Source organism: Myotis nattereri (assembly GCF_964212035.1).
Source record: "Myotis nattereri genome assembly, chromosome: 11".
NCBI classification, from domain to species: domain Eukaryota; kingdom Metazoa; phylum Chordata; class Mammalia; order Chiroptera; family Vespertilionidae; genus Myotis; species Myotis nattereri.
The window spans coordinates 58,026,848-58,039,379 of record NC_138086.1 but is presented as its reverse complement, the minus strand read 5'-3'; the positions used below and the strand labels follow the sequence as shown (position 1 = coordinate 58,039,379).

Here is a 12,532-nt window from a genome sequence, read left to right as displayed (position 1 = left end):
TGGCCTTATACCTTTAGTAAAACTACATTTTACACAGAAAATACTCTCTTGACAGATATACTGGAAATACACTATGACCTCAGGCTGAAATAAGAACAGCTAAATTAGTTGTATTTGTTGAACTATTTCAGGAATCATGTTGTCCTATGACTTTATTTTACTAACATGTGTTTTTCATGGCTCTCAAAGTATCAGAGTTTCTAAAAATGGCCAGGGGCATATATTTTTTGGTCATTAGTAAAGATTTCAAAATAATATTTATTATTATTAAGGAGCTATTTTATCAACATCCCCCCTAACACATTTGATAAAATAAAATGTAACTGAAATTACATGATGAAGAAACTGAGATGAATATGTCTTAAATTGCTATGATAGGAAATATGACCCTGAATTATTTCATAGGGTAGTGTGCCTTTGTGAGAAAAGAAATAGTGGACAAATAGGACTGATAAATAATTCCTCCTTAGATAAAAAGAGTATCCATTCATGTTAGATATGAATTTATCTTTATATGGCAAAGCAAGGACTTATGTGAATTACATGCTAGTAGATACAGTCTCACTCTTGAAATCCTTCATTGGCTGTTTTGCTTGTTAAATTCAGTAATTTTAAAATCTACCATCGGTATTCTAACCATTTTTCTTTAGCTACTTCTTCTCATTCAATGAAAATGATCTGTCCAAATGTTATTATGAGACCAACATTTACAATTGCAACCAAGTTTCAAGTGATCAAATTGTATTAGTCAGATGCTTATAAGGAATTAGGCTCACACATATTCTCATTAATTCCTCTGGATGAGAGACAACACTATTTATTAGAAACAACTAATTAATTTAAGGAAAACAATGTTGGTCTTTCAATCCTAATCTGTTCTATTGTTAAAGTAAATACTTGCTAAAAGAGAAGATGGCTCACATATAAAATACAGCTGCCAGTAAGAATGCCTTTTCACTGAATTCTTAAAAGATCTAAATGATAGATAGTAAGAAAAAAATATTCCCACAGTAAAGAAGAAAACAGCAAACTGTGTAGAATGGGGATTCAAATGGAATTATAGAGACTAATATTTCTGTCTAAAGACGCGAACCCTGGAATTTCTACAAAAAGACATTGTCATTCACATAATTCTATTTTTGCTATTAATGCTATGCCCATTACTTTATTTAGTACGTGAAATTCTACCTATCATTTTCCCCACTTATGCCAGTAAAATTTAACTGCTCAACCCTATTTTAATATTTAAATACTATCTAATGAAATTTAGAGCCCTGGCTTCAAAATTATCAAAGAGAGTTTTGGGAAAAGATGAAGGTGATGCCCCTTTCCTCTTGAGCTCTTTCTAAATGATTAAAATACTTTTCCAAACCAATATGGATGCACTGGAATATTCACAGCTGTAACCAACGTGTTCTATTCTCTGGTAATAGAAATCTGCCCTTGTATCTATATATTGAACGAGGTCTTGAGGAAGTTACATAAGTTAGAATAATGGCTATATCCTGTGGAAATAGCCTCCATAAAATGCAATTTTGACGGGCTGTTTCAGCTGATAATTTGTTGCTCTGGCAGCAATGCGGTAATTGACATTTTAATATTTGTAAATAAAAATACTTTTAAGATTTTGTCATTCAGAGAGAGGTGCATTATTAACTTTCCTTTTCTCCCACATTGATGATAAGGAAAAAGGAGACTATAACGGCTAGAGTTCTTGTTTTAACAAAGAGATTAGAAGCTTTATCTCATTTAAGTTAAAAGTGTGAAAACTTGTTTTGCACTCATTTTCTCAATTATAGTTGAAATCCCACTTGTGATCAAAGGTTAACTTTCTAAAATAACTGGAAGAAAATTAATAAATTATTATTTATCTCTTCCATACTACTATACTCCCCATGCTTATTTAAGCATCACTTTGACATACATTATACTGCTCATTCTGTCATCACTTTTGAATATGGTGCATAAATATTTTGTTTATATATAACATGACCAGTCATTATTACACATATCTCTAACTTGGTCTGTATAACAACTAGTACAGAATCATTCCCAGATGTGCACATGAATCTAATTTGTTAGACATTATGGTAAGTAAGGTCTTATTTATTGGGGAGAAGAAAAAACTAAATGTTCTTCTTTTTATTTTTATTTATTTATTTTTTATTTATTTATTTTTAAAATATATTTTATTGATTTTTCACAGAGAGGAAGGGAGAGACATAGAGAGTTAGAAACATCAATGAGAGAGAAACATCGATCAGCTGCCTCCTGCACATCTCCCATTGGAGATATGCCCGCAACCCAGGTACATGCCCTTGACCGGAATCGAACCTGGGACCTTTCAGTCCGCAGGCCGATGCCCTATCCACTGAGCCAAACCGGTTTCGGCTAAATGTTCTTCTTTTTAAATTAAAAAATGTTTTTATTGATTTCAGAGAGAGAAATGGAGAGGGAGAGAGTGGTAGAAACATCAGTGATGACAGAGAATCATCAATCAGTTGCCTCCTGCATGCCTCCTACTGGGGATCGAGCCCACAACCCAGGCATGTGCCCTGACTGGGAATCAAACCATGACCTCCTGGTTCTTGAGTTGACACTCAACCACTGAACTACACTGGCTGGGCTAAACTTTCTTCTTTTATTAAAACTTTCTTACACCTTCTACTGAGATCTCTTTTTAGCTCTGGGACTTACCTGGTCTCCTTAAAGATGTGGGTCATCTCAGTATAGCTCATGTATATGCACAGACACATGTGCATACATGCATACCACATACATATGCCATTTAAAAAAATAAAAGCAATATACATACTCCTTGAATTTGTGCTATATCTGTGGCTAATATTGTTGTCAAGGCTCCTGTGCTGTTTTCCTTATCATCAAACCAGGAAATATCCTAGAGAAAAAAGGGAATTAACATACAAGTATCAAAAAGATTCTCTGAGTTATTATTTTACTATAGTATGTCAGAAGGCATTTACCTGCCTCCTTACTCACATGTCCTTAATTTTTGTAAATATCATGGATCAAATGACTTTTGTTTCTTATTTCACAAAGATCTATACTTAGATATAAACTGAAAACTTAAGTCCAACAGCTTGGACTTATTGCCATGTTACAATCCTATATAATAAAAGCCTAGTATGCTAACTGTCCAGTTTTCCGTTCAACCAATCAAAGCATAATATGCTAATGATATGCTAAGACTGCTAAACTGCTCACTACCACATGCACTGACCACCAGGGGGAAGATGCTCCGACTGGTAGGTTAGCTTGCTCCTGGGGTCCAGCCAAATGGGACTGAGCGAGATGGGCCGGACATGTCTGGAGCCCTCCCGCGGTCCCTCCCCAGCTGGCTGGCCAACCTCCCAAGTCCCTTCCCGGCCCCAATCATGCACCGGTGGGGTCCCTCGGCCTGGCCTGCACCCTCTCACAATCCAAGACCCCTCAGGGGATGTCAGAGAGCCGGTTTCAACCCGATCCCGCAGGCCAGGCTGAGGGACCCCACTGGTGCATGAATTTGTGCACTGGGCCTCTAGTATTGTTAGAATAATCAATGTTAAAAATGATCCGTTTGAACCACCAAGTAATTTGTAATTTTACTCCACAAGTAATTTGTGGAGAGCAGACCCTATTTAAAAAGCAAGCTAATGCACCACAGAAATTAGAAATATTTCCAGACCTTTCTACTTAAGCCAATTAGTAATAAACTATCTTTATCTCTTTAGGACCCACATAAGCAAGGCTTTCTCTGACACTTCGTATTACCTCCTACATTTTATAAGCACTGACCATTGTGAGAAGCTAAGGAGGCAGAAAGGCTGCTATGAAACCCCTGCAGCCAAGAAGCATGCAATCTGAAGAAGGAGACAGGTAATAAAAATATAAGCTATAAAAGCAACATGTTATAACCAATTTCATTTTCAACAGCAAATAGAGACAGCTCTTAGAACTTCTCAATCCAAGGAATTCTGATTTTATTAGCTATTGAGTGTTTCCTCCCACTCACTCAAACCACATATCGCTTGTGTGTTAAAACTACAGGAGACTGTCTCTGCAAAGTGATTTGTTTTTAGTGAGTTCAATAACTGGGCTTACAGCAGCCCAGCCAGGAACCTGGTGCCTAGGTTACTAGTACATACAGATTTTTGCCAACTAAGGAAACAAAAGCATAACAAATAGAAGGCTGTGCATTAATCATGAAGTCACGTGAGAATAAAGCTCCCGAGAGGGAATAATAAGGCAGGAGCCAGAGTGTGTACAATCCTGGCATGACAGAACTACTCTCTAAGCCAGCCGTGGGCAAACTACGGCCCGCGGGCCGGATCCGGCCCGTTTGAAATGAATAAAACTAAAAAAAAGAAAAGACCGTACCCTTTTATGTAATGATGTTTACTTTGAATTTATATTAGTTCACACAAACACTCCATCCACGCTTTTGTTGTGGCCCTCGAGTCAAAAAGTTTGCCCACCCCTGCTCTAAGCCCTTGAATGGGAAAGTGTCCCAAAGAGTTTCCCAGAGGGCATCCTGTGGAGATCATGATCTGCAATACACAGTAACTTTGAAAACAACCCCAGTCAAGAGCCTAACATATTGGCAACTCACCTCAACAACAGTAATACTACAGTATTCTTGAACTGGAAGACATTGCCTGTTTTTTATTGTAGACACAAAAATTTAAGATATACTGTACATTTTCTAATTATTTTTATATTGCAATATGACATGAGTTGCATAGAGAATTTTTATATACAATAGGATTTTAAAATGTAGAAAGAGAATTCATTACTGAATAGTCCACTCTTGATTCTATAGTAACACAAAGCATAGGATTCATATGTGACTAGTACTAGTCATTATCTGGTGTTCAGTCAGCAAGAATTGCTTTACAAGTCAGCAGCTGTACACTCTAGGGCAGTGATGGCGAACCTTTTGAGCTCGGCGTGTCAGCATTTTGAAAAACCGTAACTTAACTCTGGTGCCGTGTCACATATAGACATTTTTTGATATTTGCAACCATAGTAAAACAAAGACTTATATTTTTTATATTTATTTTATATATTTAAATGCCATTTAACAAAGAAAAATCAACCAAAAAAAATGAGTTCGGGTGTCACCTCTGACACGCGTGTCATAGGTTCGCCATCACTGCTCTAGGGACTGTTTTCCAGCATAGGCAATATATATTTTCAAACGCTTAGAGTTTCTAGAACATAGCTGGTGTTGAGTAAAAATTAGCTTGCTTCTTCTATTTCTGATAAGTAAGGCTATCAGGTTTTTTTTTTATACTAACAAATCCATTTTTTCCTGCAAAAATTTTACTAGAAATAAATAACACTATGTAAGTACTTGGTATGTACTTTTTCATTTAATTATCACACCTCTGTGAGGTAGATATTATTATTATCCATATTTTATAAATGAGGAAACTGAGGTACAGAGAAATTAAATGTGACTTGCCCCAGGCTACACACCTGGCCAGTGCTGAGGCCAGGATTTGAACTTAGGCAACTAGATGCCAGAGATTTTAAACAACTACCTCCCATCTAACTGAAGCATTATAGTTAAGTTTCATTACTTATTTCTCCTGCTTCAATACTTGTTACCTCAAATCCTTTTGGAATTAGCCCTTTGAGATCCCTTAGGGATCACCATTTAATGCCATCATCTTATGATTTAGAGACATTCCCACAGAAGACTTAGCCAATCTAATTTAGAGAGTAATGGGCAAAAATAAAGTTCAAATCTGTTCAAAAACCCGATAGATCTATAGGTCAATATTTATCATTAAGAAATATAGGGTGTCCCAAAAATGTATATCCACACTTTGAATAATGATAAAGGTAGTGTTTATTAAAATACATTTCATTTTCAAAATTGAGCTCTCAGCTGTGAAAGTATATACACATTTTTTGGGACACCTGTATAAATTTAGCTTTGAAACACAATTAGCAATGCATTATTTACAACCACTAAAGTCAGCAACAATTAGAACATTGTTTTTAACTGGAAGGAGTGCAAGTAATCAAATAAAATATGGAGTTTATACCTATAAAAAGACACACCTGATTCCATAAATACCTCTACCTCAAATGAGGTTTCAAAATGGTTATAAAAAGCACTGCAAGTCTCAGCATGCTTTCTAAGCCTTAAAAAGTCTTCACTTGGGACAAAAACCAGGTAATAAGAGTTAGGCAAAACTAAACATTAGGAGCTTCCCTCACTGTAGACAAAAGTGAAATTGGGAAGATATTTATAAAGAAACCCAAATTACTAATATTTTCTTTTCCTCCAATTACACACACACACACACACACATACACACAACAAAGATAAGAAGCAAAAAAGAATGCTGAAGGATGAAAAGGGAAAATAAACACTAAGCTGAAAGGGCTGAGTTAAATTTAAGAGGGAATTTTAAAAACATGAATAATATAGAGATTCTGTGTGTATCTCTGTACATGCATGTTTTTTGAAGGACCAGAGTTTATGGCTTAGAGATTGGTGCATTCTTATGAGCAGAAGCTACTTTATCCATGAATGCTACTGTCCTTATGTTCACAAGGCTAATGCTAGGCCAAGCATCAGTGTCCATTATTAACAATCAGGATATTGGACTAATAATATCTACAAGTTAAAGTGGCTTGTGACCTTGAGACTCTTCTACTAAAAGCATACTGTGAACCTCTACCGAAGAATTTCAAAGTAATACTTTTAAAGGTTAAAATGTATACCCTTTTTGTTAAAAACATTCAATCAGGGAACATTTTCAAAAATTTCCAGAAACTGAAAATCCTCGAACATGAAAAAACATAAATCATGAAGAAAAAACAAAAATGAGCAAATGTTGTCAACTTGTGTGAAACATAGTATTAGTTAATTAAAACTCCACCTTATATCATCAGAAATTTGCAGTAAAGACATTGTGTTCATAAATAAAAAAACAAAAACAAAACTAAAGTACCAAGTTTGACATGAGCCAGACATGCAGGCACTATATGGTTTTATGATCCCTTAGATTTTCCTTTTTCTGGATTAAGGAGAGTCTCCAGTCTCTGGACCTTTTTGAGCAGAGGGTGTCAGGCAAAAACTGCTTTGGAGCATCAGCTTGCTCCGGGAAACCTCCCATTTGTTTTGTTGCATTTTGTATCTCCTAGTTCCCTAAGTGCACAAAGGTGAAGGAGTTTTGTTACACAGCAGCCCTCCAAACGCTACTGCTAAAAGTCACAAGATGTAAAATCTGGTTTTGATGACTTGGCTGGAGTGACAGAAACTCTATTTCTGAAAAGAAATGACCTGGCAGGAAGCTGTTTGTTCCTGCACAGTGAGTTCTGGTGACTGAAAGTGTGGTGAAGGGCTCCAACTGATTACTGCTTTTAGGATAACCCAATACACCTCGGCCTCCTGAAAGAATTTTTGAGGTGCCAAACGGAGACATTCCTGTCATTTGCCCCCAAGACTCACTTCTCAAGATTATTACTTAATCCACCTAGTTTTATTTATTTCACAAGTGTGATTGATCACCAGTGTTCAGCAGGCCGATCTGCCAGCTAGACTGATGTTATCTGAATTCTGAACTCTTCTGAGGAAGGAGAGATTGGCTGCTTTAAGACATATGAAGTGATTGTTTCCATGCCTCTGGTTCTATTTACTCATCAGTTTATTTTGTTCATTAGATTCCTTGTTTGTTTAGTTTATGCATATATGCATTACCACTGGACAGAGACAAAAGGTCGTGAAGGCTTGGGGCAAGGTAGAAACTGGGTGGAGGGAGGCAATGGGAGAGAAAAGGGGTACATCTGTAATACTCTCAACAATAAAGATTTTTTAAAAATAAAAAAGTATGAAGTAAAAAAAACAAGCTGTGCACATGGGTGAGAACAAGGGAAATTAACTCCTTTTCATACATGTTATTCAAGATATTGTAGCTCTTAACTTTCCTTTTTAGTTTTAATTTGAGCTTCCATTCTGATCCTAGAACACTACATTATACATTAAAGATTTGTCAAGAAATATGCAAGGAATGAGGAGCAGACTCTAAATCCTGCTTTCTATAAGTTGTATTTTTGAATACAATTTTGAACGTGCTTCTCTTACAGAAATTTAAGAATTCTGACATCAGATGCCACTTGGAACACAAAAATCATGCTTTTAAATAAGCAAAAGAAAGGTTATGTCAAGAAATTGACTTGAAGAAATTGACTTAAAGCTAGAATATTTAAAAAGCACATTTTAAATAAAATAAGAAAAAATCCACCAAACACTGACCTGATATAACATGGTTTTAAATGCCAAGTGCCTTAATCTCATGGTCAAAATTTCCCCTGCTCTGCCATAAAAGAATCCCTGGAAAACAAAAAGAAAATCTACATTTATTCTTAACTCTTTCCTATTTCTTTGTAACAGATACTATATTTACTTATTTATATTTTATTTAGTTATTATATTTAGTTATTTTTATCTCAAATAGAGAAGATAACATAAATAAGTAATCACATTAAAACTTGTTTAATTCATTGAAATCTTACCTGAATGAAATAACTGACAAAGCAAATAACACCCAAAATGATAAATACCATGGAATAAATTTCTGCGTCACGCTTTAATGTGGTTTTATCATCTTTTTCAAACATCTGAAAAAGAATAGATTTTTTTAAAATCAGGTGATTGGAAGAAAATATGAAAGAGAAAAAACTAAAATGTCTATTAATCAGGATTTTAAAAATGAATTTCAACATAATAAGGTGTACCATTGTTTTATCCTCTATGTTTATTAAATGGGATAAAAGCATAATTTGCTGTTAATTCTCTCACTTAAGTTTATATGTATATATATGAAATCAGACAAATGAATCCTCTACCTGTTATTTTCACAGTGTATTGTCAAAGAAACTACCAGCTTGAATTATTTCCAATAATTTTCAATAAGTCAGATATCTTAGCATTCCTCTATTTAGAGCACTACCTGCAATATGAGAACTTTGTACATGTCCCTAGAAATTGTTCCTAAAATTGGTAATTATACATGTACATATTGGCATCTATGTTGATTAAGACATAGCTGTGCAAATCTGGGAGATTGAAAACTTAACATAGCTCTAGTAAAATCCTTGAATCCATCAACTTTCCTAGGTCCCTCAGCACAATCTAAAACTCTTTTTTCCTCTCCCTGATCTGGCTGTTAATAAAAAATGGCCGTTGTTTTGAACAGTTGAAAGAAGAGCAGTCGTATTTGTCTATGTTATTGCTTCAATGCTTTGGAATGCTGATACAGCACTGGAGTCAAAATTAGAACACAAAGCAATTTATTTACTGATTGCCCAGTCAACAAGTCCCCGCCAAAAACGTCACAATAGTGGCTGGTTTGTTCCCTGAGAGCATTAGTTAACCTTTTTGTCATGGATCCCACAGTAGAGGGGACCCCAATTTTCCTCTTGCTGGATCAGAGTACAACAGGTCTGTCTGTTCTCTCAGGCCACACTTTGTTCATAATTGTTGAGACAATTAGCAAATTAGTTTTACTTACAGTTATGATTTTTGCAAAGATGATGGAAAATATTGGATGAACAGTTCCATTTAGAACAGAAGCCAGTGTCCCCAGAACTACAGAAGGCCATTCAGACTTGTTTAATTTTAAAATTTTTAATAGTGAAACTTCAGGGAGACCTGTCTATAAATAAAATACCTTGGTTAAAACCCCAGTTTGAGAGCATAATGGAACCTAGAGAAGTTAGCAATCTTAAACAGACTGATAATGTAAAATATCAAATACAACAGATGAATCAGTAGAAATAATTTTTCTTAGAAAGATTTTGCTGTCCATATTACTGGTGATGACCTCAAAACAAAGGAATCTTGCTTAAAAGTGACTATTTGTGCAACTTCTCCTTTTGGCATTTCCCTCAGTTGCTACCATTAAAAAGTACAAATTAACCCACATGTTTTGATAGTTAAGACTCATAGAGGAAATAATATGTATATTTTTCTTTACTCCTATTAAACTGTATGACTGTTATTCTCAGAGAATAGGAATTCCTTCCTCTTCAATTTTCTGTTTGGTATAATTCACTAGTAAAGCCACCTGGGCATGGAGTTTTCTTTATAAAAAAGGTTTTAACTAAAATTTAATTTTGTTTTAATAGATATATTATTATTCAAGCTATTACATTATTTTTGAGTAGGCTTTGGTAGTTTGTGTCCTTCAAAGAATTTGTCCATTCCATTGGAGTTGTAGTATTTGTTTGCAGAAATGTTTTCATATGATTGTATTATTATTATTTTAATATCTGTAGTTTCTGTGGTAATGTCATCACTCTAATTCTTAATATTAGTAATGTGTATCTTCTTTCTAAGTTTTACTTGCTTAGTCAGTCCAGAGGTTTTTCAGTTTATTGATGTTCTCAAAGAACCAGCTTTGGAATTCATTGATTTTCTTCTTCTTTGTAGTTATTCTTTTCCTTTTAGTGTTTTAAGGGGGAAATTTATTAGTTTATTAATTTGAGATCTTTTTTATATATAATACAGGTGTTTAGTAGTACACATTTCTTAATATCCTTTTGTGCTTCATTTGAAATTTTCATTTTGTTCAGTTAAAAATACTTTTGAATTTCTCTTTTGATTTTTTCTTTGATCCATGCATTATTTAAAACTGAGTTGTTCAACTTCCAAAAATCCCTATCTACTTTCTGTTCTTGATTTTTTTATTTAATTCTATTTTGGTCAGGTAATATACTTTGAATTACCTGAATTTTAAAAAACTTATTGAGACTTGTGTTATGGTCCAGAATATGGCCTATCTTGGTAAATGTTTCAGGTAAATTTGAAAAGAATGTGTATTCTTCTATTGATAGGTCTAGACTTTTATAAATGTCTAGTAGGTCAAGTCGGTTGACAGTACTATTAACACCATCTCTATTTCTATTGAACTACTGTTTATTTGTTCCATCAATATTTAAAAGAGGGGTGCTTTTGAAATCTCTGAATATAATTGCAAATTTATCTGTTTCTCTCTTCAGTTCTTGGTAAACTGATCTTTTTGCTCTGAAATTTACTTTGACTGCCATTAAAATCACACTCTGTCTTCAACTGATACATATCATTAAGAACCTGTAAATAGGATGCTTCCATTTTTTCTTCCTGCTCTTTCTGGTGGCTCCCCGAGAACATTCCTGCCGGTGAGCTCTTTTCTCTGTTGTCCTGCCTACAGTTTTCTGAGGGCTAAGTGGCTGTTTTCTCATGAGTTTGGATACCAAGTGCTTTCTCCAGTTCTTCGCTTGGCCAGTAAAGGTGTAAGCATGGGGACCAGAGAGCACGGGCCTGTTTCAGCCAGATCACTGATGCCTGCAACCTCCCGCACACAGCTTTGTTCACTTGGGCGAGGAGTACTTTTTCTCATGCTTGCTTCCCCACTCCTACCCCCAGGCTCTCCGCTAGTCCAGGTCACCCTGCTGTAACCCTCTTTACATCTCATACCACTCAGTACTACTCCATTCAATTTCCAATTTACCTCACTCATTTCAGCCTCCCTTCTCTTAACATGTCCAGGATGCACTTTGGGCCTCAATGCACACTCTGAACATTTTCCTCACCCTCTCTGGTTGTGCCCTGGAATTAGAGGACTAGACCCTGTATATGCTGGTGCTTCTCTGTCCTGCTAGTGGGGTGGATCTGGGTCTTTATATGACCCAAATTGATTCTGAACATCACTGGTAGTATCTGTACCACAATTCCTGAGCCACTGTTTTAACCCACAGTTTGCCTCATAGGAAAGAAAGAATAATATAACATTCTCATGAGCTTTCTTGTCTGCATAATGGCTTCTGACAAAAGCGCTGGCTTATTTGAGGGCCTCTTTCTTACAGTGTCATAGTGATGCCACCGTAAAGTTTGGGAAAGAGTTTGTTTTATAAATTTAGTGCTATAGTAACATTTTATCATAAATGCATTCTAAATATTGTACAGATTAAATAAACATTCATTGGAGAACATGCGGGTAGGCTTGTTGATAGTTGAACCTTTACCTCGTTATGTTGAGTAGATTCCTCAGACCTGTCAGTAAGCTGTGACTTGATGCTATTCATGGAGCACAGAGGAGCTGAACTGGTATTTTTTTCAGAATATGCCACTGATTCCATCTGTTCATCAGCCTTTTTAATATCCTTAAATGACGACATACAGGTTACCATTAGACTAATGCCTTAAAAATTCAAAGAAATTTTATTAAACATCCCTCTAAACCAGTGGTTCTCAACCTTCTGGCCCTTTAAATACAGTTCCTCATGTTGTGACCCAACCATAAAATGATTTTCGTTGCTATTTCATAACTGTAATGTTGTAACTGTTATGAATTTATAATGTAAATATCTGATATGCAGGATGGTCTTAGGCAACCCATGTGAAAGGGTCGTTCGACCGCCAAAGGGATCGCGACCCACAGATTGAGAACTGCTGCTCTAAACAATATTGCCTCTGTTATTGAAAGTGGTATATTCTTATGCAGGTCTTGCTGAAGTTTTCAGACTTCATAAA

General features: G+C 35.4%; 1 protein-coding gene across 1 annotated transcript in view; it reads right to left on the bottom strand.

The window, feature by feature from the left end:
- The window catches only part of ABCB5 (ATP binding cassette subfamily B member 5), a gene marked incomplete at both ends in the record, with an annotated part of 79,395 nt that overhangs the window by 26,681 nt on the left and 40,182 nt on the right, over positions 1-12,532 (bottom strand). Inside the window, 5 exons of the mRNA XM_081101904.1 lie at positions 2,816-2,899; positions 8,273-8,350; positions 8,533-8,637; positions 9,531-9,674; positions 12,025-12,162. Of these exons, the coding sequence (XP_080958030.1) occupies positions 2,816-2,899; positions 8,273-8,350; positions 8,533-8,637; positions 9,531-9,674; positions 12,025-12,162 (549 nt within the window). The remainder of the gene's footprint in view (positions 1-2,815; positions 2,900-8,272; positions 8,351-8,532; positions 8,638-9,530; positions 9,675-12,024; positions 12,163-12,532) is intronic.